This window comes from Danaus plexippus, chromosome 28, assembly GCF_018135715.1.
Source record: "Danaus plexippus chromosome 28, MEX_DaPlex, whole genome shotgun sequence".
In the NCBI taxonomy this organism is placed as follows: domain Eukaryota; kingdom Metazoa; phylum Arthropoda; class Insecta; order Lepidoptera; family Nymphalidae; genus Danaus; species Danaus plexippus.
The window spans coordinates 694,473-721,171 of NC_083556.1; the positions used below are offsets into that span (position 1 = coordinate 694,473).

Consider the following 26,699-nt stretch of genomic DNA (forward strand, 5'->3'; position numbering starts at 1 on the left):
TAGAACAGGCAAGTTGGGAACATTGGTAATGAAAATATTTTTTTTGAATTTCAATTTTACAACTCTTTGGTAACCCAATGTACTATACTACATTCATTTTTCATTTGTTTTTGTAAATTGGCGTCAAATCTAAAATTCTTGTCACACGCGAAAATAAACCTAACGCGAGAGAGTTATCGGCCAATGACTAATTACGACTTTCGTTGTGAATTTACTCAACAACAAAGCTATAATAGGCTGCGATTAGCATTTTTTAATGAAGCCCCATCTCGTGCCACTATTTACAATTGGTTTAATGAGTTTAAGTGTGGACGTAGCAATCTCAGTGATGATTTGCTTGAGGGACGTCCTTTAACAGCGACTACTGAAGATAACATCAGTGCTGTGCGACGAGTGATAGAGGAAGATAAGAGAGTGATCTATCAGCAGATACAAGTAAGCCTGGGAATTTGTATAAGTCAAGTTCAAAAAATATCAAACGAACATTTAGCGTCAGGAGGCTTTGTACAAGATGGATTCTCCATATTTTAACCGACGACCAGAAACACCTTCGAATGGACTGATGTCTTCAAATTTTAGATAAATTCAACGGTGGTGACCCAAATGCTGTATTTAACATCGTCTAAGGCGATGAAAGCTGGATATATTGCTACGAACCCGACACCAGAAGACACTCAGCTCAGTTGGTGTCTCCTTTCGAGGATCGGCTAACTAAAGTAAAGGAAGGAAGACGTCAAGGAAAAAAGATGATTGTCTGATTCTTTGGACGGAAAGGTCATTTCTCGAAAGTTTGCTAGAAAATTGAGTGAGTTACTGCAGACTGGTTTGTCAAGAGGAGAACACGGCACAGTGGGTGAGCAGGCCTGGCAGGCCATTGAACTCTTTGCCAAGACAGTATTGTCGACTAAAGAAGAGGCAGAAAGGGAGCGGAAGCGAAACAGCGAGTGGAAGGGGGAGGTGTAGGTCCCCCTCAAGAACGAGTCTGGATCGCAGACAGCCGTTGTGTTGCGGTGCGCAATAGCGAACCCGGCCCTGTCCCCACTAGGTCGGGTATGTGAAGAACATATTCCCCCGGGATAAAACAAGACTGGTATGTCAATCGCTGTTTGCCTGTTGTCTTGGAAAGAACTCGACAGCAACGTCCTCGAAGCAGGATTCTCCTTCACCACGACAATGCTGCAGCGTACTACACAAAACGTACTGTTGAATACTTGACTATGACAGGTATTGAGATAATGAATCATATGCATACAGTCCTGACCTGGCGTCCTGGGGCTTTTATTTATTCCCAAGAACTGAAAATAATATTCGAGTAATTCGCTTTACCAGCATTGTAGATGCGGTGAAAGCGTTCAAACATACCATAGAAGAGCTTTTATCATTGGTTCCATCGAATGCGACGATGTGTAGAGAGGAACAGAGATTACTTCGGAAAACAATAAAAGTATTATCAACTTTCTCCATTAAGCCGTTTTTAATTTTCTAAACATTTTCAGTGTTACCTAGGTAATATAAAATTTAAAAACTTGTAGCAATATTGTTGTGGTTAAGTTATTAGGAAGTATAACAAGGGCGTACATACATATGGCCTTGTTTTAAGCATACATCGACAGAACAGATTTAAATTATTATTATTTTTTTATAATATATAAGTGTAATGAATTTGGTTAACAATCAATGATATACCAAAAATATTATACGTTAATTTTAATGCAGATATAAAAGCATTTTAAAACGTAAAACGAGATAACAAATTACGTCTGCAATATTTTTTTTGGTATCGATTTGTGTGGGAAGTGTTTTAATAATGTGATCTAAGACTTTCTCGAGTTTTATTCATTTAAATGAAACTAATATATTGATATACTACGAGTGATTTATTTTTTGTAAAAAACTACCATATTCCCGACGTCTCGGTTACTTTTCAGCAACCGTGATCACGGACAGACGAGACGTTTTATTAATTTAAACAAACTTTTTGTACGGATCAATTTGTTAATCGAATTCATTTTGCGTAAACATTGAAAAACTTAATACTTTATAAGAATCTATTTTATATAAACTATTATCAATTATAACTAATTAATTTCATTATTTTTATCTTCAGCTGTAAGTTCGTTAAGAAATACGTCTTAACTAGCGTATTGTTTTTCGTATTAACTCGGAAAATGAAAAATGATAAGCCGTTTCCAGTTGTTTCGACTAAGTAAAATAATATGTGATTTTAAAATAGATTTGTGTAACCCATATCATGAACTCCTAATAATAAATGGAAATTTCTGAGAAGTGACGGATTCTATCTTGTTGTATGGCATTATGGTTGTAAGTTTAAACAGCTAACTATATTTTAAATGATAAAAAAATGTGTTGCGCGTAAGAACTTATAATAATAAAGAAAAGTTTTCGTTTCATATTTGGTTAGGTAGAGAGAGGAGCTTGGACGGTGGAGGTGAGCATTTAACGCGTTAGATAGGGGCCCTTAAACCTACACCGGGGTTGCAAGTCCCAGGCACTGTTGAAGCTCCTCTCCCTGCAACGATGGACCCGGCACCAGCACGGTGAATCCATGGAATGCTGAGAGGTTTTGATCTCACATAAAATAAATGTGTTTAATAATTATATATTATTTTATATATTAATATTATTAATTAGTTTGGCCGAACGTAACTAGAAAATTTGAATTATAGTTCTTATTTTATTATTATTATAAAAATAAATGATGTATTTCGACCACCTAGCGCATGTTGTTTAAACCCACTGCTACTGGCGCCGCTTTCCAGCTAATGTGGCTGTAAATAGCATTACTTATAATGAGATCTAAGATTTTCGCGAGTATTCATTGAAATAAATCTATAATTTTTCGGATTTACTACACGTTTATAATCATTTTTAACAGCATACTATATTTCGGTTACATCGCAGCAACCGTGATCACGGACAGACGAGATGTGAATGTCTGTCAGTTGGTCTTGTTTATCATCTACCGCCAACGATTTCTTAATTTTCCGTCGTACCGATCTGAATGCCTGCTGAATGAGCTGACTGTGTCAGAATTACTTGTTCTCCATACAAATACGTCGCTACAAACCTCGTGTTGTATGTTTATTTGAATATACATACACCTATTATGCTCTCATTCTTGCCATCCGATACGGTTGTATCAAAAAAGTGATAAAAGTCAGTCGGTCATAAACTCTTTATTTGACTGGTGTTACATTTAATATTTTCTGTTAAATTTAATTGCTATTTGGAGCGCATGTGAAAGAAAATGTCTGGTAAATTTAATAAGGAATCACGGGAAATTCTTCCATTGAACACTGATTTCTCTGGTGGTGATGTTTGCTTTAATAAAATAAAAATCAAGTCTACCCTTCCTTACAACTCTGTATGGCACTGGGCGAAAAGAACGGGACATCAGCAAGAGCTAACAGCGGCAACAACAGCTCATTAACTAACAGTCCAGCAACACTATCCTCACTCATTCGCGTAAGAACTTCACTGTATTATTTTTTTCATATAAAATGCTGTTAAAATTAATTTCCTCGTTTTAATAAAAATATTTATATTGAACTATTTCGACAACTTTCGACCAAAGTCATTTGTTGTATAACCTAAGGGGGATTTACTTGTTAATGAATGCTTTATTTCAGAACGAATAGTCCAAGTTTACACACTACACACTAAGCGTTTAGTACTATAACCCCCGAAGACTGTTCGTACATTAAAGATAGCTGAACTATACCTAAGATTTATGTACAAAAAAATCATTTAAATTATTTTAATTGACCTCTTTTGAAGCAATAAAGTAACTTAGTTGTAAATAAAAGATGAAATATAGGGATAAAGATATTAAACTATTTATTGAAACCATCTCAATCATGATCAGTAGATGTAAGATCCGCCACATCCGCAGCTGCCAGCGATGGAGACTGTGCCAGCGGCCGGCAGGTCACCAGCGAAGCGAACAGCTCCGAGTATGGGCACCTGTCCAGTGACGAGGGTGGTTCCAGCGACGGGCATCTCACCAGCGACTGCTATATCACCTATACCAGCACCTCCGTAAGCGCCAGCAAGAGCGTCCAAGCCGAAGGGTGACACACCTGGAGCAACCAACTCAGGAACGAGCGCTGGACCTGCACCGAGACCCAAACCAGCACCATAGGGACCAGCTAGAGCCTCAACCTGGCCCAAACCCGCAGCGTATGGACCGAGCCCTGCTCCGTAGCCCAGACCTAAGCCGTTAGCGAGAGGACCAGCGCCGAGGCATTGGCTGAACACATTCTGCAATTGAAAATAAATTATATGATATAATAAAAATACTTTAATCGAATAAAAGTTATGTATAGTTCTTGTGTTAATTAAGTTGTCTGAACTATTCGACATACCAAGTTTTGATTAATATCTATTCAATCTACAGCGATTATTCTGGCTATGATATAAAGCAATATAGACTTGAAATATAATTGGAAAAACAATTGGAAAATATAATTGGAAAAACAATTGGAAAATTATAGAAAGGGGGAAGAGATTTAACTGCAAATTGTCTTGGTCCTTCGAGGGATTTAATTATTTCTTGGTAGATAAATTTGTGAATTTATGTATATAAAAAATTCATAAAAAATAGATTTAAATATCTTGGCATCACGACTTACCTGTACCAAGCAAGCTTGGATGCATATGAGGAGCAGGCTGAAGAGTGACATGTTGGTTTGTCAAGTAGGAGTCCACAGTGTAATATAAAAAATCTAATATGTATTTATAAGGCGTGCGTTAGGCCACTATTGTTACGTAACTAAAAGAATTAGGTATCTATTTGAAAGCGCATTTTATCAATTACAAAATTTTCACAATATTACGTATGCTATTTGGTAACGAGTTAGTATAAAAAAACAATATTAATTAAAATAAATTATTCTCACTTTCATTGTGTTGAAGCGAAATATGTTCAAGAGAACGCTGTTCGTTTGTCTTCAGGCCCTTTTAATTCAGGTCAGAATTCACTCTTTCCTTATAAATTAATAAAGTAACTTACTGTTTGTACTAAATAACTATATATTTTTTTAATATTTTAGGGTTTTTCTGCACAATGTTTGGGACCTTACAATGGATATGCAGCTGACGATTTAGCTTGGACAGCTGGCAATCCTTTAGCCTGGGATAATGGTTGGTCCGCCTCTAACCCTCTTGCGCTGGAATCAGTGGCAGCTTTAGGTGCAGCAGCTCCTTGTGCTTCTGCTGTTTATGCTGCCGGAGCCGGTCCTAACTATTCCGCCTTCCTTGCATCACCTGCATTTCTTAGCGCTTCTAATGGAGGTGGTTTAGCTGTTACCAGTGCATCGCCAATAGCTGCCACTGGTGTGACTATGACGTCTGAGAATGCATACGAAGGACCGTTGTCCGTTGCTGGCACTATTCCATTCTTGGGTGCTGTGGCTTTAGAAGGAGCTCTGCCGACTGATGGTGCTGGGGCTGTCTCTTATGCCTGTGGTAATGGAAATGTCGCTATGATCAACGAAGACTATGCTGGTTACGGCGTGGGTCCTCTCGGTTTTGAAGCCGGTATTTCCGCTCCAGCTTATGGCTTGAACGGTTTAGCTGGACCAGTTGCGGAAGCTGCTCTTCCTGGAGCCGTATTCGCAGCTGGAACTCGTTTTGGCGGATGCGGTTGTGGTGCTACTTATTAAAACATATCCCAGTATTGAATTGTAATGCCTTAATTCATATTCGATTTGTAATAAAACAATTTTAGATCAGATTGCTTTTGAATTTCCAAAATTCTTACTTACATACATGTTTTAGAGAAAAACAGAAAAACTTTCATATTATATGTATTGTGTGACAAATATATGTTTATAATCCAACATAGTTAAATAGTTAGATTCACAGTTACTGTCAAAATATAAATATAACGTGTGTGTGTGTGTGCGCGTGCGTGCGTGCGTGCGTGTGTGTGTATGGGTATTAGGTTTATAAATGTTTATAAGTTCTAGGAGATACAAAAAAGTGTTTTAATATTTTTTATTTCATTTTACTTATTCTTACATTTACGTTTTCGAAAAATTCTGTCATAATTTTCTTTCGATAATTCTATATAAAAATTAACTAACTTTCGTTCACTACTTCACTCGTGTTTTTCTTACATCTTCCGTAGGTCGGAACGGAATGTATATATTTTTTATATTAAGTATTTTTTTCAATCCTTTTCATTATTTTAATTTATAGACAGCAACATTCCTCAAATCTGATATTGTAACTTCCTGTTGCTTGCTAAACATTCAAGGGAATGTTGAATCGTTCATGAATAATATAAAAATATCCATAACCTTATAAAGGTTCAACCAAGTCAACATAACTACTTAAAAATCGATAAATAAATTACAATAATATATATAAAAATATACGATTTAAATTAATGATTAGCATATATTAAAGTCTCATTCTAAAACATAAAAATACAAACGTTCAACATCACTAACATTTTCCGACGAACTTTCGTCCACGGACAGATATTCATCTAATGTAATTATGTCTAATACATCATCTGACATCTCTGTATAATTTGAGTCTGCATAAATATTGCTGTCGGACGTGATGTTAGTATTATCTTCAACATCCGCAGCAAATTCCACCGCAGCTGATGCTGCAATCCCTTCTGATGCTGCAATCCCTTCTGATGCTGCAATCCCTTCTGACGCTGCAGCAGTTTCAGATAAATCGTCTTCCAGACCGATTTGGTAACTTCCGCCGAATGATATCGATGCTCCTGATGTTTGATCAATCACAATCTAAAATTTTCCAATTGAATATTATTTGTCCTACAAAATTATTATAATAAAACTAATATTTTTGGATTAGGTACTACAGCTTTTTTGATTATTTTTAAAACTACATACTCCCGACGTTTCGGTTACTTTTCAGCAACCGTGATCATCCGCATACGATATGAAAATGTCTGTCAGTTATTTATCATCACTGAGACGTAACAGAGTAACCGAAACGTCGGGAGTATGTAATTTTAAAAATAATAAAAAAAACCTGTAGTAATACGAAAAATATTAGTTTCATTTAAATGAATACTCGAGATATTCTTAGATATAATTATATTATAATAATAGTGTTGCCAGATATAAATAACTTTAACTTTAAATAGTTTAATAAACTCACGTGACTAAAGATGAAATAGAGACAGATAGTGTAGAGGCAAGACATGTTGGCCCACGGATGTTATTCGCAATAATAAATGCTAATTACGTATGAATTATTACGTTTTTAATATAATACATAAAACCCGTAATGTATGTTTGTTCAGGTGATGTAAAATTGTTTTTGTGTCATGAACATGTATTGCGCGCAAAATCGTCGCTTTGGTTTTATTTAGCCAAAATTTTGCTTAAACTGGTAAAGATGTAAAAATAATTATATATACAATAGAAAATATATATATATATGTGTTAAAGTATTGAAGTTAAAAATATTCTCAATAAGTATTTTAATATTTTAAAAGGAATTTTTATTTAATAAAATCTATTTTGATGATCTATGACGACAGACTTAAGACGACTTGTTGCAAGAGAAAATGGTTTAATAGTCTTACTGTTTCTGTTAATAACTTCTATAACTTCTTCATTAGGACATGTAGATTTTATCTCATTTCGTCTTTGAAAACTTTTTATACTTATATCTATAAATTATCTTCTTGTTCTAAACACGATTAGTCTTTCTCTTAACTACAATTTGATTGACACCACAAATATATAACATTATATTTAAAACATTCTGTGTAGAAAAAATATTTTTGCACGGAACCCTAAATATATTTTCATATCTACAAAAAATATGTTTGGATAATATTATGAAGGTAGCAAACGGTTATCACTTGATTAATTAGAGAGTTATGATACATACATATTTCATTTAATTGAAATAAAAACAAATGTTTATGAAGCATAAAAACATGATTAATGTAAGGTAATAATGATTTTATTTTAATTAAATAACATTTTTATTAATATTTAGTAAACAGCGCCACAACCGCAACCTCCCAAACGGGCGTTGTTCACGTTATAACCATAGCCTACTCCAGCGCGACCAGCTTCCACAGCTAGTGGGGTAGACAGTCCGTTATAACCTTCATAAGCCGCGGGACCAAATCCATTATACCCGTAACCGGAACCGAGAGGACCCGCGCCGTAACCAGCATAGTCTTCATTGATCATAGCGACGTTTCCATTACCGCAGGCATAAGAGACAGAACCAGCACCACCAGTCGGCAGAGTTCCTTCTAAAGCCACAGCACCCAAGAATGGAATAGTGCCAGCAACGGACAACGGTCCTTCGTATGCATTCTCAGACGTCATAGAAACTCCAGTGGGTGAGATAGGAGACATGCTGGTTACTGCAAGACCTCCGCCGTAGGAAGCAGCAAGATTAGACGGAGAGTATCCAGCACCCCATTCGTTTAAAGCGTAATTAAGACCAGAATAAGCTGCAGGGCCAGCGCAGGAAGACGCGCTCCAGGGTGCAGAAGCAGCGTCCCATGCTAACGCATTCCCTGATTGCCAAGCCAAGTTATCAGCTGCTAGACCGTTATAGGCGCCTATGCACTGAGCATTTATATTCTGAAATTATAAAAACACTAAATAGGTAATAAGGTAAGAGTAATTTGGTTGGTGGTAGAGACTAGCTGTGGTCACATGATTGGATCGACCGGGGAAGTACCACCCTCTCACGGAAGATCGGAGTGAAATAGTCTTTAATGGCTGCGTTTCGTCCGATGAGTGAGAGAGATGGTTGCCCTTTCCCTTTTCCCACCCTTTCCTCTCCCTCTTCCACAATCAAGGATGGCAACGAATCCTCAAGACTATTTTCACGGATGTCCATGGGCGACGGTACTACCTCTATCATGTAGGCCATCTGCTCGTTAGCCTCCGTTGTCATATAAAATAATAATAATGCTTACTAGCTTAAGTCTTATATTGCAATAAAAATACCTGAGTAAGACTCGAGCAGAAACAAGCTGCAAGCAGTATGAAGAGCATATTTTTTTTGTCGTGGTTTCTTTGGTGTTAATATTATACCTTGAATAAAACGTATCTTTTTATAGTCTCTATTTCATTAACTATAAATGTAATGAAATGTTTTAGAAAGCATGCGTGATATATCTTATATCTCCTTATCAAAGTTCATTGTGACATTTATCGATGTTAGCAAAGGCTGAGACCGGACCGATTTTTGAAAATTATTACTGTAATACTGTTATAATAGTTTCGACTGTCATGGATTAACTGACTTTTCATTATTTACGTAACATTCCCTCGTAGAATTATTTTGTCACTATTTATACTGGTTACTTTATAATTGAAGTTTATGATTAAACCGGTGGTAATCGTACGGAAATGTTTAAAAATATTTATTCTCCTCGAGGGAGTCTAGCCTATATAAGTGCAAAATTTTGTCAGTAGGTTCAATCTGCGTTAATTTTTCTATCTTAGGTATGAAAATTATTAGCAATATTAACTTAAAAAGGGTTTCATGTACTTGAAGGGTGATTTTTTATTCTACGTTTACAAAGAACAAAAACGTTGACAATGACAAAACATTCCACGAATTCCGGTGCGAATGAAGACATAGCATAAAAAAATTTACAACACTGGATCTATTGTAAAACGCCCACACTGAGAACTGAATATTTTAGGGTTAACCTAAATCGAACTTAACTTAGTGAACTAGGAAAATATTTATCTTTTCTAACACGCCTTTTTCTATAATGAGATCTAAGATTTCCGCGAGTATTATTCATTTAAATGAAACTAATATTTTTCGGATAAACTACGCGTGTTTTATTTTTTGTAAAAAACTACATACTCCTGACGTTTCGGTTACTTTTCAGCAACCGTGATCTCGTCTGCCCGTGATCACGCGTAGTTTATCCGAAAAATATTAGTTTCATTTAAACGCTTTTTTCTGTTTGTTTGTGGAATAATTTTACGTAAAATAGTGTCAAACTCAAATTAAATGTAAATATTTTTTATGTCTTGTAGTTGCATGTTTTTGATGGGTGTTTATAAAATAAAAATGACAATATTGTAAAAGAAATGACATAGGATAACTTATCTCCTTATGACGATCTCTGTAAAAAAAACAACTACTTATTCAGTATGTTTATACGGACAAGAACACATAATTTATACGTGAACGTAAATTTACTTACATATAAATGTAATAAGGAGTAATATAAAAAATATATTAATGAGATATCTGAAGAAGACAGCGAGAGAAGATTAAAATCGAGATTAAATCTAGAAATGTAGTTACGCTAATTTATTGTTTGTGAATTTTAAAAAGAAATTAATTCCAACGTCGAGATCCTCGGACACTGAAGGTTATAGAGAAGGATTATGTGTTAAAGAATATTGGGAGGATTTTATTTGCTTAAGAAGGAACTTGGAGGAGAGGAAAATTTAGAGCTCTCAAGTTGCCGCGGAGGATGCTATGGATATGCTCTGTGTTGGCGTTAGAACATGCATATGCCGCCATAACTCACTGCTGATTTCGGAAACCTGGTCATATGTAAACAGCCGAGGATAAAATGAATGCATAAATTTATAAGGCAATTTGATTTGCCGAGTCGTTCATTATGCATCTCAGTGGCAAATATTACCGTCATTGACTAAGAAAGGTGAAGAGATCATACAAGAATAAATGTAGTTTTGTGAGAAACAAAAATTCTGTAGACGTTTAAGAGAATGTTATTACTTGTCATTTAATCATAATAATTATTACACTGTCATGGTTAGTTTAACCGTGCACAAATTTAAGTGGTTCAAGAATAGAGTCGATTCCTGCCTTCACTTCAATAGTGACAGATATATAAGGAAAAAAAATATGAAATTCTTGTCAGTGGATAAAAAAAACGGTACAATTTCCCCTTGCTTTGTCTCGTCGTAACTTGAAGATAAACGGTAGATATGTTTATCCCATCAAAGGAACAACCAACTATAGTATTTCTTAATCTGCCGACAAATTTACATAGCATAAAACTTAAAATGTCACTGTGACTCTTTCTTAGGCATTAGATATAAATTACCGTAGAACATTTTAAAAGTAACTTGTTTTAAACAGGCTTTCCGGTCAGAAACTGTAAGATCCTCGGGGTGGGAGTTACCTGTGTTGAAGCACTGATGCTTCTATCTACAATTTCTTATGTCATACGTCAATAACGTTGTATTCAGGGACATTTAATAATTTTTATGCGAGGAATTTACTCACACAAGCGTTATTTTAATTTATATTCAATATTTCAAACATTATCATTGTAAAGTTTTGATTGTATATTAAAAGATAAGCCCTCTTTGTCCGTTGAATATATTGAAATTTTGATTTTCTTTACCTGTATATAATTAATATGAGAATCAAATAAAAATGAATTTTGAAATGTCCACAGAATAAAGATTTATACCTTGATGGTAACTTGCAATAAACATGTTATTTTAATTTTAATATATATAAAATAAAATAAAATAAAATAAAATAAATAAAATAAAATAAAATAAAATAAAATAAAATAAAATAAAATAAAATAAAATAAAATAAAATAAAATAAAATAAAATAAAATAAAATAAAATAAAATAAAATAAAATAAAATAAAATAAAATAAAATAAAATAAAATAAAATAAAATAAAATAAAATAAAATAAAATAAAATAAAATAAAATAAATAAAATAAAATAAATAAATAAAATAAAATAAAATAAAATAAAATAAAATAAAATAAATAAAATAAAATAAATAAAATAAAATAAATAAAATAAAATAAAATAAAATAAAATAAAATAAAATAAAATAAAATAAAATAAAATAAATAAATAAAAATAAAATAAAATAAAATAAAATAAAATAAAATAAAATAAATAAAATAAAATAAAATAAAATAAAATAAAATAAAATAAAATAAAATAAAATAAAATAAAATAAAATAAAATAAAATAAAATAAAATAAAATAAAATAAAATAAAATAAAATAAAATAAAATAAAATAAAATAAAATAAAATAAAATAAAATAAAATAAAATAAAATTATAAACTTAAATGAAACTAGTATTATTCGGATTTACCACGCGGATTTTATTATTTAAAAACTACATAGTGGTGTGATTCACACCTCGTCTGCCCGCGATCACGGTTGCTGCAAAGTAACCGAAACGTCGGGATTATGTAGTTTTAAAATAATAAAATCCGCGTAGTAAATCCGAATAATACTAGTTTCATTTAAAATTATTAAACCCATAACATTTTTAACTGTAAGGTTTTGAAAGATGCTGTTATTTTTAATACAAATATGGCTAAAGCAATTAAAATCTAATCAAAGCTTTGTATCTATTATTATATTACTCTCATAATACCTGTGCGATAAAACGACATGCAAAATGTAGTACGAATTAATATGTCGCTGGAGATTAGATGAAGTTATCCATCATATTGGTATATTGGATATATGACAAGAACAAAATCATTATGCGGCAATAACTCTGCGTTTAACGCGTTAGATAGGGTCCCCTTTAACCTACACCTGGGTCGCAAGTCCCACGCACTGTTGAAGCTCCTCTCCCTGCAACGATGGACTCACCACCCGCACGGTAATCCATTGAATGCTGAGAGGTTAGGTCACAATTCCAAAACAACAATTCCTAATAAATACGAACGAATATGAAGACATAGTAACATAAAATACGTTATGTTTACCACAAGTTTTTGCAAGAAATATTCATGTGGATGCTATCGTGTTAAGATTTATTATTGCAGAACTTTTAACTATCCGTATTGAGTATTAAGATACACGATGTCAGCTGGCTGTATGTACATATATACAACGTATGACCATTATACAACACAATACAAGCTATAAATCTAAGACGGGACAACGACCTACACATTTATAATGAGCAATAAAACTAAGTGGAACGAATAAGTTGTCGTGACTTTGGTGATGTTATAATATATCCATATACAGATTTTCATGATGCTCCGTGTTTATTTACATATAAAAAGAATATTAAATCTCATAAAGTATTATGAAAAGCATTACGTAATGTCTAATTTCCGTCGTAAGATACGATTTTATTGATTGTAATGTTAAGAAAAATCACGTCCGTACAGTTATGCAATTAACAATTTATAAGACCTGGATTAAATTATTATTTGTTATTACAGTTTTATTTTCATTTGAGATGTATCCTACATTAATATTTCTTTGTTTCGCACAGGTAATGTATTGTTTACGCTTATACGTCAAGCCTTTTATATAACAGTGACAAAAGTGAATCATATAACTTTGGTGTGCATAAAATATAATGAAACAAGAGATTTAAAATTAATTGTATGCGTTATAACAGTTTTATAGAGATATATATTGTTTATTTAATATATACAAATTGTGATTAATTTCTGTCTAAATATATATTACTGTTAATTCCTTTATAATGTATAAAATATTTATGTACCTATTCATTGTATGAAAATAAAAATATGTAAATTTTCAGATCGCCTTTTGTCAAGTTATTGGCAATGGTGTGACCGGTTATGGTGTGCCAATGAATGGCATTGCCGCCAACAATTATGCGGCAAACGAGTTCGCTGCAAACAACTTCGCTGCAAATAGCATTGTTGCAAACAATTTGGCAGCAAGCAACGCACAAATTGGCCCAAATATATATGGAATTGAAAGTACTTTAGCCGAAAATGAAATCAGAGCGACAGCGAATGCAGCAGCTTTAAGTGCTGCAGCTGGAAATGCAGCTGCAAATGCACAAATGAATGGCGTATCATTTGCTGGTTTGCCAATATCTGGCGTGCCACCAGTAGCTTTCGGTGACGTGGCTGTAGCTGGAGAGTTGCCAGTTGGTGGTTCTACAGCTGTGAATGGCAATGTTCCAGTTATTGGATTTGTAACATTTGAGGGTCATGTTCCAGCCGGTGGCACTGTAACATTAGCCAGCAATTGCGGCTATAACAACCCAGCTGTTCTTATTTGATAGAAATTTTTACTCGTTATATGAGATCCTAATAAATTTATTTATGTTTAAAACGAGTACTTCTTTATTTATATATTAAATAAATAAATAGTTGTGTATATATGCCTCCAAGATTTAAGAGGAATTTTGATCCTGATGGTGGTGTTCAAATAAAATTACAACTGAACATGAAAAAAATATCGTCTGTAAAGAAACAAGATTGTTGAGAGAAAGAGAATTTAAATAATTTTTGTTTACAATATTCTAAAGAAAGATTTTTTCAAACCCTTCTAAAAGTACACCATCCTATTTGTATTATTTAAGGACCCGTAACCTTTTTTGTAACAAACTATTATCAGATTTTAATTAAAAATATATGTGCTTTGTCAGTCAGCACTACATTTCGTATTTCGCTTACGACAGAGAATTCCAATTAAAATAATATTTTTACAAGCTTTGACTAACACTTAAATAAATAAAACACTCTTTAATATTGAATAATATAATTTTGTACGGTACAAGCTCTTGGTGCATAACTTGTTTTGCTGGTATCTGGCTATGATTTCAATCTAAACACCGATGGTACAACTATATGTTTAAGTAAATTATTTTGTTATTAATTACGTTTCGTGGCAGCGAACGATGCAAGGAGAATCAGTTTAACTTATAAAATTATATTTAAGTTACAGTTAAGGCTCATTCCTAACTACATTCGAAATAGGTGCCTTTAAATCAATATATAATTAAGACTTTTTCCTAAATATATACTAAATAGGTGTCTGTAAGTCAGCGATTGATTCTAGACTCAATATATAATTGAGACTTATAACTAACTACATCCTAAATAGGTGTCTGTCTGTAAGTCAGCGGTTGATTCTAGACTCAATATATGTTAAAACCCATTTCAAATTCTAACTGAAGGTGCAAGGCGCGCGATTTCGTCTTCACTTTCCCATCCCCACCAATGGCTCAGAGTCAGCATGTGGTACTTAACACCATTGATGTATTATAAGGTTGTTCCTCGGCTATGCTTGCGTAACAAATTATCTCTGATAAATCGAAAAGTAAAGTCAACCTTCAAACACTTTAATGTTAACAGAATGGAACGCAACTAGGTCCATATTTACAAAGACTTATAAAAAAGTAAAATGGTACTTTATGTCTCCATTATGACCAGACAATACAGTCGTCTTTGTATCGTTTTAATAATAAGAAAAAAGAAAGTAATTTTAACAATTACTTTTTATTCGATTTCTTCATGATCTAAACTGGATACATAGCAGCAAAAATATTCTCACAGGACACGGTTACGTCGCTAAAGGAATTTAGACAGGATAAATATATTGTATAAAAAAAAGATAGTGTAAACTATGAAACATATGTGTAGTACATAAACTTTTGCATCTGTATCGAGCGTCGAAGTCTGTTAGACTTACAGACTGCAGCTCACCGCTGCGCACGTCGATTAATTCACCCATAGTGCTTTATCGACGATATTTTTTATCTCCTCGAGGCCTTGAGACCTTTTTTAAAAATAAGCTTAATTTCGTTCAAATTAGAAAACTCAGGACCATTGGCTGCCATTTCCAGAGATATAGTTACAGGGCCAATATAATCGGGATTAACCCTAGGATGTTCAATGCCCTACTTAATCATAGTCTCTCTGAAGTTATACTTTGCTAACTACCCTCACGCTTCCGACTATCCGCCTCTTTGTGGTGGATCTGAAGACGGCTTCCCTTAAACTTATATTTAAAAGATTGATATCATAAAACGTACTTAGAAGAATAATTATAGTTAATGCAAATAATTTAATTATTTATAGCTGATACATTGAAAAAAAAGTTTATTTTTTTGATTTTAAAAAAGCGAATCGAAAACTAAACTGTCTTAATAAATTATTATGAATATTTTATATATTATTCAGATTATATATTAAAGTTCACGAAATTTATCTCCTTTATAAAAAATCATAGCTTTGTTTACAACAAGCGTAATGTATATTTTATTTTTTTGGAACACCATAATTAAGTACAAAGTATTAATTTCAGTTTTTTACTAATTTTTCTATTAATAAAAATGAGATATTTAGATACATTACGACAATATTATACAAAAGTTTATATCTGTCCAATAAATAAACAATTGTTACAGCACAGATAAGAATTTATTAAAAAAAAAAATATTAAATTAATATAAATAAATAAAATGTTCAATAAAATTATTCTGGTACAGGTGCGGATGCCTGCCTTCCACAGTTGTAATTTACAGATGCAGAACCATCGGTCGGCAAGTTGCCGTTCAATGCCACTGCACCAAATATCGGAATATGACCATTCACAGCGACAGTCCCTCCCACTTCCAGCGCATCGGCCAACACCTGGATTCCAAATCCTTGGTTCCCTGGTGATCCACTGGTCACTGTGAATCCTTGACCGTCATTGCCGAAGTTAAAAGTGGCAATATTACCATTAATATTCGCCATACTCGCCAACGCTGCTAAATTTGCATTTGGTCCAGCGAAATTGGAACTTGCTATGTTTGCTAAATCAGCATTAGTAACTGTACCAGTAAGCTCTTGCCTACTTGCAGCCAAGGCAGCGTTCTCATTCAGTACATTGGCAATTGCGGCATTTGCAGCTTGAGCATTCGCGATGTTTGCATTAGCTGCTGCAGCTTGGGTGGCTGGTATATTGGCGATAATGTTATTTTGATTAGGTTTCGGGACAGCAACGGCATTGCTAGGAACTACTCTATAGCTATTGGCGTTTGCTGCCATAGCGTTCGCTGCCATGGCATTGGCGGCCATAGCATTTGCAGCCATGGCATTTTGTTGATTTGCTGCCAGAAGACCCGGATTGGCTATGGCATTTCTTGGTACATATGAAATTACTTGTGATGTAACGACCTGTAAGAAAATATTTATATATATTTAATAAAATTGCCAACACCGTAAAGACGTTGGCACAATCAATAAAGTTATTATTTATATTATTGTTTTTTATACTGTCGCAGCTGATATAAAGTAAATAAAATATCAATCATTATAAGAAAAATTGATATGTTTTTTATATAAAAATATTCTAGATCTTTATTTTCGTCATATAATAACCATTCAGATCTCACCTCGACCAATGCGACGCAGAAAAATACCCCTAGATTCTTCATTATATGAATAATATAGACTAATGGGAATGCTACAAAATATTCTGATGAACGATTCTAAATACGTCTGCTTTTATATAAAAATATATTTAATTCTTATCTCTTTATCAACACTCTAATCATCTTGCGTGACATTAAATTTCTTTTTAATTCTATATATATATTACATAATTTATCGATTTCTTTGTTATAATTTCATTATTAACGTAATGTTGCCAGTAAAAAAAATATTTTATTTCCCTCCCATGATGATAAATATTAACCATCGCTCGTAGGTTACTAAAGTTTTCTCCCTGCAGACGTGGGGATTACGAGGGGTTATAAAGATAGAATATTATTAGGATATATAAGAAATTTATACAGATGAGAGTTGTAGGAAAAATATTTTTATTTAGATGTATCTAGTCTCAAATATATTAGATACTGTTATGTCTTTATATAATACTTTTATTGGAAGAAAAACGTAATGACATACAAATATAAAATTATTGGAAAATAAGCAGAAAACAATTCTGTATGTAATTTATTTTTTCAAATGAATTATACAAGATTTTTTCCGTTTATGAAGCATTTGAAGACTCGATTGTGTATCCAGAATAACGTCTTAAATGAGATTGGTGTAAAAATCTTCCTGTACAGTGTAAACTACTCTTGTGTGATGAACATTTTAAATATGATTTTGTTTGTATGTAACTTGATTATCAAAGATAATAAATATGCATCTTTAATAATAACATGCTTATAGGGTAGTTGAAGTTATAGTTTTTAATTTGGAAGGCAGACTGTTATAAAGTAATGCAGTATTTACACTGTTATAGATAGGACGATTTAGATAAATACATCGCGATTAACTCAATCCCTCAGCTTGTTAGTGATGCACACGATATTTATATCCTGAGATATGTCCTACAATAACAGGACAAATAAAAATTATTTAGAATTTACGTATTTTTATTTTCGTGTGACGAGTTGATTCATAAAAAAATATTTTAAATACATGAATAATATTTGTAAAGTTCAGAAATGTGAAATAGTTCAAATACAAACGTACAATATATTTTTTTCCACAATTAATTCAGTGTCGGTTTTCATATAATTTAAATATTTTTTTATTAATATTTCTAAATCACAGAACATCTTTGTTACATACTTTAATTCCGTTTTCTTAGATTTCATATTTAGATCCAAGATTAATTTATTTATAATCTTGGTAATAAGTTCGCCGTCTGGTAAATGACTCGTCATTTGCTAGAATGATTTTGAATATGAGGCAAGGAAACTCTACAGTAATATATATATATAATATTATTATACTCTATATATATATATGTACATTAATAAAAAGCGGAATTTAAAAAGATGTTATTTTGTATATTAAATTAAACGATACGTAAAATACTTTCCTACTCCGAAAGTTAAAATAGGCATAATTTAAATAGTTTATTAAACATTTTTTTTCACATCTCTGATAAAGTTAATGCTAGTGTTTATACAATTTTTGAGACTTTTAAATGAGTATTTATTATCCGGAGATATATATCTTCATGTAATTCGTGGACGTCAAAGCACTTTCAAGTCCTTAATCACACGCCTCACTTTTCCATTACTCAGGCGATGAATTGCGTTGGTTCGAGAATAACATCTGGCAATACTGAACGCCGAGTTAAATTTTAAAACAATAAATCCCAAATAATTTTTTTCATAATTAAAATAGCGTGATCCCTAGATATCTATTTTCTAATCACATCGATCCGATAATTTGCACTGAACCCTTCGCAAAAACCTGTCCTCCGAATGACACATCACCCATAACTGGCACTGTACCATCAAGTTCAGTCACTCCGTTGACTGGCGTTTCACCGGAAACAGATAAACTTCCGGTTCCAGCAGATTCAGGAACCGCCGGGAGATGGGAACTGAAAGAAGATTCTTCAGCCCGCGGCAGACCAGCCAGCGGCATTGCTTTGAAAAGACTCATAGGAATATACGACGGAAACGTCAAACGAGATGCTGCAAAAAAAAATTACACTATATTTGATATAATATACACAGTCGAGATGTTACCAAGTACTGTACTGTAGCTTGTATACATATTGGTTAGTCGTTCATATAATAAAATCAGTGCCAAATAATTACATAATAGTGTTGAAGTGTTGTAACCTACATCACCAGAAAAAATATTGAAATTTTTGTGTCTAACTTTCTGTTATGTCAAAATAGAAACCATTGTGAGCTAAATTAACTATTTATTATGGGAATAATAATATGAATTTGCATTACTGAGGGCGCGCGTGTGTATGTGTATGCGTGTGCATGTGAGTGTTCACATGCGTGTGTTTCTGTGTGTGTGTGCGTGCGTGTATAAAAAAATCTATAAAATAACTAACGTCCACATCTCGCGAAGATAGTGACGCTACCAGATGCACGGACTGGTCCATTGAAGCCAACACTGCCAGTTATTGGCACCACGCCATCAAGAGTGGTAACACCAGCTGTGTCTATGTCGTCTCCGATTACTGCAATGCTTCCAGCACTCTCCTCCATCAAGGGCGACGAGAGAACCTTCGACAAATCAATACTTTATGTGACAAAGAATTTAAAACAAAGCACTTTATGATTCAATGGACCAGATCCTGAGAATGAGGTTCAGCTAAAAAATAATTTGGAATTAAAAGACATATGCATATATTTTTATGTGACAAACATTTAGGTTAAATTATACGATGAAAGTTGAAGTAATTAAGCCTTTGAAATTCAGTAACACCACTTTGATGTCACATTTATGCTTACTATGAGTTTTCATCGACGACATAACACGGACAGTCTAAACGTTTTTCATTCGTTAATTATGGGAGTGTCGGTTTTTTTTTAATGTGCTTCATTCGCACTGGAATCGTCGAATATTCAGCCAATGTCAACGTTTTTTTTCGTTGGACGAATTATAATCTTGATTACTGTGGGGAGGAAACACGAAGGAGTTTGACGAATGGATCAAAGGCGTTTATTTAGTTACTATTATACTTTAAAGAAGACTAATTGTTATGGTGGAAATTTATTTATTGATAACTTAGAACTAAAACGTCAAATTGACAATGCAAACTTGTAGTAGGGCTGGAGGTTGTTATTTGTTAAAAGTATATAAATCTAATAAAAAATAAGTCCTATAATTACTATGCTATAATATTTGAACCTAATAGAACAATATAATATATAGAGACCAACATCTCAAGACTGTTATGGGTAGATTATATTATAACGTTATATGATAAATGTAACTTTTATTTCAAGAATAAAAATGTTTGTTTGATATTTTTCAAGGCAAGAAATAAGAGGTGAAGGACTGGATGCTGTATGTACATACATACACACATATATATATATATTAACTATAGTAATGGTAGATAATAATATGACTAACACATTTTATGTTGATTAAGTTGTTTAACTTACCTCAGAGAAAAATATGTGAACAAAAAACACGTAAATAAACATGTCGTGTGTTGCCATTATAATAAAAAATCGGTCAAACGTGAGTTTAACAATACATTGCTTCCATCTTTGACCTACTTTTATATTAATATTTACAATTTATAAATATTTTTCATATAAAATACATTTTTCATGTAACTTTTGTACGTCTGTGTATATAAATAATTTAAATTATCTCACCTTTGTCCTGATGCATATAAATCTCATACAATTTTATTTGTTTTTGGTAACCACGAAAACACATCTATTTCTAAATAAACATTCAGTATTATTCAATAGTGTATTTATTTAATATTAGCGCCATCTCTGTACAAAATCTTGAAACACAGACAAAGTCGGTCGAAAAAGTTGTTATATCAAAACGTGACCACTAACAATGAACAGGTATCGAAGTTTTGTAATTCAAAAAGGTTGTATGTTCTCGCACATTTATTCAACACATCCGCTATTGTGAAAAACACACAAGATAGAGCATGTTAAAAAACAGCGGAATTAGTTTCCCGCCTTCCGTGTGTTTAGGACCAAATTCGAAAAACAAAGCACTGAAAAGACAATTATAATTTAAATAAATCATTATTATAAGTAAATAGAGACAAAAAAGCATTATTAAGTTTATACTCGTGACTTATTCTTAAAAAAAAAAACTTTTAAACAGCTGATTGCACTTACTACAAGTTTAAATCGACGCTGCATACATACATCTCGTCTTCGTGATCACGGTCGCTGCAAAGTAACCGAAACGTCCGTAGTATGTAGTTTAAAATAATTAAGAACGCGTATTACAGCCGAAACTATTAGTTTCGTTTAAATTAATACTCGCGAAAGTCTTGGATCTCATTACATAGGAATAGCCTCAGGTTTTTTATCTTCTCTCATGATAGTATCAGAATAGGACATACCTAGATTAATGTGAATATAAAACTGGATATGATTTAAAGAAATAATTTTCAGCAATAAAAAGAACATTACATTTTTTTATGCTACAGGGTCAAAAGAGCAGACGGGCTACCTGATGGAAGGTAGTCATCGTAGCCAATGGACATCTGCAACATAAGGGATGTTGTGGATGCTATGCCGACCTTGATTGTGGGGGAAGGAGAGGAAAGGGTGGGAAAAGGAAAAGGGCAACCGGCTCTCTCACTCAAGACGCAACCCAGCCATTAAAGGCTACTTCACGCCGACCTTCTGTGAGAGGATGGTACTTCCCCGGTCAAGTCAGACCATGTTCGGGCTGTAGTTATTTGGCCAGAGCTAGGCTCTACCTTGGTACACACATAGACGCTACTAAAACTGGACATCACTGAAAGTAACTTTGAATAATTTCATTATGAATTTAATAAAATGTATTATATATTAGTCCGTCATATAGAATACACTTTCCTATACTCATAACTCATAGGATATTTTTATTCACAGTAGCAAAATATTAATAAAAAAAATTTACTGAATTATTTATTCAGTGTTTTTTATTTCAAAAGAATACTAATTAAATTAATATTGTAATGTTTTCTTATATTATAATAATTATAGAACAGCAGTATTCAAACGCCAGCTAAAGGGTCGCTAAGTTTAACTAAGAAAGACGTGAATTTTCTTCGTCTCGGCGATTATTAAAAAATGCTGCCAGAAGTAAAAACCATTATACGTCTTTTGAAAATTAACACTACACTAATATTCAGATTAATTATATAATATTAATATAAATATTTTGAGATCTTATTCCCTAGCGAAAAAATTACCGAAAAGCCTAGATTTCCGGGTCCGTATTCTCAGAGGATTTCGTATCAATTGGTATATTATAATCTCCGTTCTCATATATGCCTGCCAACTCTTCTTGTGGATCAATAACTAATTCTTCTACATTACTCTCTTCTTTTTCAAATTCATTTTCATCCATTTCTTGGTCCATGTTACATCTTTCATCAACTTCGTGTGATCCCGCCGTAATATCCTAAAATTGTTGCGTAAATACTTTGGTTATTATGCAAGTACCTTCAAAATATCATTGAATATATGACATAGTATAATTTGTAACATATATTTCATTGTACGTGAGCAGCTAATGAAGGCGTATTTTGTACGAAGTTTGAAAATCAAGTAACAAATAATGAATTTTTTTTATATCGCTCTATAAAATAATGCACGAACTAAAAATCGTTTGTAAGCATCATGTTTACGTTGAAACTAGTTGACCCAAAAATACTCGAAAATTTCGAAAGGAATGGTCTTGGTCCTGACCTAAACCACATTCTCGACTCACATCTATAGTCCCAAAGGCAGGTAAAAATTCCACTGTTGGCATCACCTTCAAATAGGGTTGTGCGGAAATAAAAAACTGTCCACCTGGGCTTCCGCTGTACGTGCGAAATGTTGAACCTGTAGATCTGGAATATAACCCGGAATTCCAGGCCCTCGCCAGTGACATCTGCCGATTGAAAGATTATATAAAAATGTGCCATTTTTATTTGTAATAAAAAAATATAATGACCTGTATAAAAATGAAAATATATATGGGTATCGTTCGTGACATTTGTGTGTGGATACGTCTATGACCAATATACAACTATAGTTATACATATCCTTATTTATCTAGCGTGATTCATTTCTCATTTTTTTTTTTTATCAACACGTTTTTTTCGACGTGTCTTGTGTTTGTAAGTGATAACCGACAAAATAATAGGTTTAATACTTGTATGTTTAGAAAAGTTTTCGTTAATTAATATGTTATAATATCAGTTATAAAATATTTAAGTTTATATAATATGACGAACGAGTAAATAAAATCGAGATTTAAGTTTAAATAGGCTCTCTACAAACTAACAGCTCATTTTATATATACTAGACGGGTCGATTATTTTTGAAGTGATAATTCTTGTGTGACTTCCAATAAAGTTGCGTTTGACGTTTAACGCTCCTGGTGGGAGGGGGGACAAGTGGGAGACAAGCTCCTGGTGGGAGGGGGGCAAGTGGGAGACAAGCTCCTGGTGGGAGGGGGGACAAGTGGGAGACAAGCTCCTGGTGGGAGGGGGGGCAAGTGGGAGACAAGCTCCTGGTGGGAGGGGGGATAAGAGACAGAGCGAGAGGGAGTGGTGGCTCCCGAATATATGCGTTCAATCAATTATGACTTGTAAGTAATGTTAACAAAGTTTGTCTTAAAGAAACAGAAAAAATTCCATAAAAATCAATTATTAATATGATTTTTTTTTGTAGTTATAAAGATATTATTTGATGTACATAATCTATTAATCCTATAAAACACAAAACACAAAAGATCATACAAAAAGTAATGTTTAATTGCGGTTACAAGTTAAAATTTACATTTAACATTACATTAATAATAAAATTTAAGTTTTGCTTATATTTCCATTTTTCATATTTTCATGATTACGCGTATTTGTTACATAAATAAATAATAATTTTATATACTATGAATATAACATAAAAATATTAATATCGAAGCGGGATAATAGTGTTGAAATAATAAAAGAAATAATTAATAAATTAATTTTATTTACATTCACTTATGCACGCTAATCATTACGTTTACATTTGCACACATTTTATCTTCATTTACATTAACACGTATTTCATAAAGTTAAATAGTTATGAATGAAATTTTGTGAGAGAGGGCAAGATTGGATGCCTTGATGTCCAACCAGTTTTATATCCGACATTGGAGAATATTTATTATTATTCAATGATGAGTCGATATAGCTGTTTGATGATACTAACGAAGACAGTAAATTTCTTATCAAATCCGTGGACCGGCATCTCGGTTTTGTAAAACATTTTCGTTTGACAAACGCGTTTAAATTATTTGTCGGAATTACTCCGTTGTATGGTATGTTCTGTAACCTATTGTTTTGGTAGGAAATTTTTTTTATAAAAATATTATTCGGCTGTTCGGATACAAGATTATTATAGAACATGTCAGCTATTATATTTTGTTGTGACGGTATTTCCGGTAATGACGTGCATCCGCAGAGGTTCCGTGGTAGAATTTGTCGGTTGACAATCGGTAGGTTGTAACAACCGCATTTTGAGGCCACTGGTATTACTTGACTAGTGATTATCTGTGAAATAAAAGATAAAAAAAATAAATTCTGTAAAATTAAAATTTTGTCTTGTACGTAATGCTGAGTTAGATTTAATAATGTTTACATCAAATAGCTTTTATATGCATAATTAAAACAGGGGATAAATACACACATTATACGGTTTTTACACTATATATGTTGAAAATGGATAATATCCTAATGAATTTAATAAATATCTGAATTGTCCTTGAAGGAAAATAATGCTAGTTACCTTCGCAAAACATATCTGTAATAGAAATACCAATATATGCATTGTAAATATTAAATACGTTATGACATTTTTTTTTAATCTTCATCGTCTTATAAAGCATGTGTTATCTTTGTTTCGTCATCGCGGAGATTTTAGATCACGAGAGATAAAATTTATATCAATAATATATATTCTGTTGATAGTCAGTTGTAATTTTATTAAAAAAATGTTACTTTTATAATTTTTATGAGTAATATAATTTATAGAGCGCAAGAGAAAGACGATATCTAAGATTTTCGCGTGTAAATTTTTAAATAAAAGTAATTTTTTCGGTAACTACGCGTTAGACAGTCGCCTCATCCTCGTGGACACGGTCGCTGTAAAGGAACCGAAACGTCGGGATCATGTAGATGTAAAATAATAAAAAATTCGTAGTATAACAGAAACTTAATATAATTGAACAGAGAAAGAGTTATTTTTTTTATTTATTTACGATTACTTATATATTATTTATATATATTTGTAAACCGAACTTATTCGTGTAAACTATACTATAACTATATATATATATTTTTTATTTGGTGTTCAAAAAAGATTTAAAATAAATAGTAACCTACTGGTGTTATTTTAAATCTTTTTTAAGTATGTCCTAATAATAGATGATTTTTCTTCAATAACAAATAAGCTATTTCTAAGATTTCTGTTCTAATAAATCTTTAATATTATTGTAATAGAAAATACTATAATATTTGTATTAAATCAATGCAAAATTATTTGAAATTATCAGTAACCTCCATTTTTCTTCGCTTATAACAAAATAAAGTATAATCAATTATTAACAATAAAATGTGCTATACAACAGATAGATTTCCGTTTAAACGTAGGTAATGTCCAGCTCATTATGGGGAAAAACTTAATTGATTTGTTCACATTAGAATACTTCTAGATTCACAGAATCCTCTCTCTATTTTGGTTGGACACTAGAGGTGTTGTGTCGTGCTAACCATAGAGTTTGGCTTTTATCTTGATAGTAAATACCACATTATATTTAGAGAAGCCTTATTTTAATAAAATATTTTGATTAAAACTGTTCATCATCATCATCATCATCAGCCTATAGGAGACCACTGCTGAACAAAGGCCTCTTCTCACATGGAGAAGGTTAGAGCATTAATCACCACGCTTGTTCAAGACGGGTTGGTGATTTCAATCTTATAATTTGAAACTATAAGTCCAGGTTTCCTCACGATGTTTTCCTTCACCGTCCGTCAGTGGTGTCTAAATACTCTTAGAAAGTACATATGATTCGGAAAAGATCACATTGACACTTGCCAGGTTTCGAAACCGCACCCTCACGTATGAGAGGCGGGCCTTTAACCTCCAGGCCACCAGGACTTCACATTAAAAATGTCATTAATATGTAAATATTATTAAAGTTTTCTATTGTTATATAAAACAGACTGGTCTTTTGCCATATACATACCTGTATAAATCTTGTGCAAAAAACCTATCAAATATATTTAGATTTTGCATAAAAATCAACTTGGATTATATTAGCTGTGAATATTTTTCCAACGTATTTTAATCCGGATAACTGTGGAACGCCATAATGTCATTATATTCTGTATTTTTAAATACGGCCGAAGCTTTCATTAAATTGACTGGAAAATTAGGCATAAAATAACCTTCATTTAGAATCCTATTTGATAAGATTCTTGTCATTTTTTAACAGTTCTGAAGGTGTAGTT

General features: G+C 32.6%; 7 protein-coding genes across 7 annotated transcripts; 2 read left to right on the forward strand and 5 right to left on the reverse strand.

Annotated features, from left to right (window-relative positions):
• Positions 1–3,857: 3,857 nt before the first annotated feature.
• Positions 3,858–5,194, reverse strand: LOC116776289 (chorion class A protein Ld2/Ld41-like). The gene is made up of 2 exons (XM_061525348.1): positions 4,653–5,194; positions 3,858–4,281 (listed from the first exon to the last, which is right to left on the reverse strand). The coding sequence occupies exons 1-2, from the start codon at positions 4,701–4,703 to the stop codon at positions 3,883–3,885; spliced, it is 450 nt and encodes a 149-aa protein (XP_061381332.1). The 5' UTR covers positions 4,704–5,194; the 3' UTR covers positions 3,858–3,882.
• LOC116776113 (chorion class B protein PC10-like) lies at positions 4,942–5,915 on the forward strand. Its single transcript, XM_032669216.2, has 2 exons — positions 4,942–4,989; positions 5,073–5,915. The coding sequence occupies exons 1-2, from the start codon at positions 4,942–4,944 to the stop codon at positions 5,682–5,684; spliced, it is 660 nt and encodes a 219-aa protein (XP_032525107.2). The 3' UTR covers positions 5,685–5,915.
• Positions 5,916–6,409: 494 nt separating this feature from the next.
• On the reverse strand, positions 6,410–7,271 carry LOC116776269 (uncharacterized). The gene is made up of 2 exons (XM_032669417.2): positions 7,165–7,271; positions 6,410–6,785 (listed from the first exon to the last, which is right to left on the reverse strand). Exons 1-2 carry the CDS (start codon positions 7,207–7,209, stop codon positions 6,435–6,437), a joined length of 396 nt encoding a protein of 131 aa, XP_032525308.2. The 5' UTR covers positions 7,210–7,271; the 3' UTR covers positions 6,410–6,434.
• Positions 7,272–7,913: 642 nt separating this feature from the next.
• LOC116776383 (chorion class B protein M3A5-like) lies at positions 7,914–9,013 on the reverse strand. Its single transcript, XM_061525403.1, has one exon. It carries the CDS (start codon positions 8,385–8,387, stop codon positions 8,013–8,015), a length of 375 nt encoding a protein of 124 aa, XP_061381387.1. The 5' UTR covers positions 8,388–9,013; the 3' UTR covers positions 7,914–8,012.
• Positions 9,014–13,227: 4,214 nt separating this feature from the next.
• LOC133319790 (uncharacterized) lies at positions 13,228–14,038 on the forward strand. The gene is made up of 2 exons (XM_061525450.1): positions 13,228–13,263; positions 13,540–14,038. Exons 1-2 carry the CDS (start codon positions 13,228–13,230, stop codon positions 14,029–14,031), a joined length of 528 nt encoding a protein of 175 aa, XP_061381434.1. The 3' UTR covers positions 14,032–14,038.
• A 2,193-nt stretch (positions 14,039–16,231) lies between these two features.
• On the reverse strand, positions 16,232–19,719 carry LOC116776114 (uncharacterized). Its single transcript, XM_032669217.2, has 3 exons — positions 19,563–19,719; positions 18,959–19,185; positions 16,232–16,918 (listed from the first exon to the last, which is right to left on the reverse strand). Exons 1-3 carry the CDS (start codon positions 19,717–19,719, stop codon positions 16,232–16,234), a joined length of 1,071 nt encoding a protein of 356 aa, XP_032525108.2.
• A 2,692-nt stretch (positions 19,720–22,411) lies between these two features.
• On the reverse strand, positions 22,412–23,212 carry LOC133319791 (uncharacterized). Its single transcript, XM_061525451.1, has 3 exons — positions 23,153–23,212; positions 22,925–23,089; positions 22,412–22,615 (listed from the first exon to the last, which is right to left on the reverse strand). The coding sequence occupies exons 1-3, from the start codon at positions 23,192–23,194 to the stop codon at positions 22,412–22,414; spliced, it is 411 nt and encodes a 136-aa protein (XP_061381435.1). The 5' UTR covers positions 23,195–23,212.
• Positions 23,213–26,699: the final 3,487 nt, after the last annotated feature.

Excerpts from the sequence above, each read along its gene's own strand:
- LOC116776289 (XM_061525348.1), bottom strand. The coding sequence starts at position 4,703 with ATGTCACTCTTCAGCCTGCTCCTCATATGCATCCAAGCTTGCTTGGTA. Across the intron at positions 4,282-4,652 it reads TCCAAGCTTGCTTGGTACAG|AATGTGTTCAGCCAATGCCT; the intron begins GTAAGTCGTGAT and ends TTTCAATTGCAG.
- LOC116776113 (XM_032669216.2), top strand. The coding sequence starts at position 4,942 with ATGTTCAAGAGAACGCTGTTCGTTTGTCTTCAGGCCCTTTTAATTCAG. Across the intron at positions 4,990-5,072 it reads TTCAGGCCCTTTTAATTCAG|GGTTTTTCTGCACAATGTTT; the intron begins GTCAGAATTCAC and ends TTAATATTTTAG.
- LOC116776269 (XM_032669417.2), bottom strand. The coding sequence starts at position 7,209 with ATGTCTTGCCTCTACACTATCTGTCTCTATTTCATCTTTAGTCAC. Across the intron at positions 6,786-7,164 it reads TCTATTTCATCTTTAGTCAC|ATTGTGATTGATCAAACATC; the intron begins GTGAGTTTATTA and ends GGAAAATTTTAG.
- LOC116776383 (XM_061525403.1), bottom strand. The coding sequence starts at position 8,387 with ATGTCTCCTATCTCACCCACTGGAGTTTCTATGACGTCTGAGAATGCA.
- LOC133319790 (XM_061525450.1), top strand. The coding sequence starts at position 13,228 with ATGTATCCTACATTAATATTTCTTTGTTTCGCACAG. Across the intron at positions 13,264-13,539 it reads TATTTCTTTGTTTCGCACAG|ATCGCCTTTTGTCAAGTTAT; the intron begins GTAATGTATTGT and ends GTAAATTTTCAG.
- LOC116776114 (XM_032669217.2), bottom strand. The coding sequence starts at position 19,719 with ATGGAGGAGAGTGCTGGAAGCATTGCAGTAATCGGAGACGACATAGAC. Across the intron at positions 19,186-19,562 it reads TATCTTCGCGAGATGTGGAC|CATCTCGTTTGACGTTTCCG; the intron begins GTTAGTTATTTT and ends TTTTTTTTGCAG. Across the intron at positions 16,919-18,958 it reads ATGTGTCATTCGGAGGACAG|GTCGTTACATCACAAGTAAT; the intron begins GTTTTTGCGAAG and ends ATTTTCTTACAG.
- LOC133319791 (XM_061525451.1), bottom strand. The coding sequence starts at position 23,194 with ATGTCACGAACGATACCCATATATATTTTCATTTTTATACAG. Across the intron at positions 23,090-23,152 it reads ATATTTTCATTTTTATACAG|ATGTCACTGGCGAGGGCCTG; the intron begins GTCATTATATTT and ends TTCAATCGGCAG. Across the intron at positions 22,616-22,924 it reads CTGCCTTTGGGACTATAGAT|GATATTACGGCGGGATCACA; the intron begins GTGAGTCGAGAA and ends CAACAATTTTAG.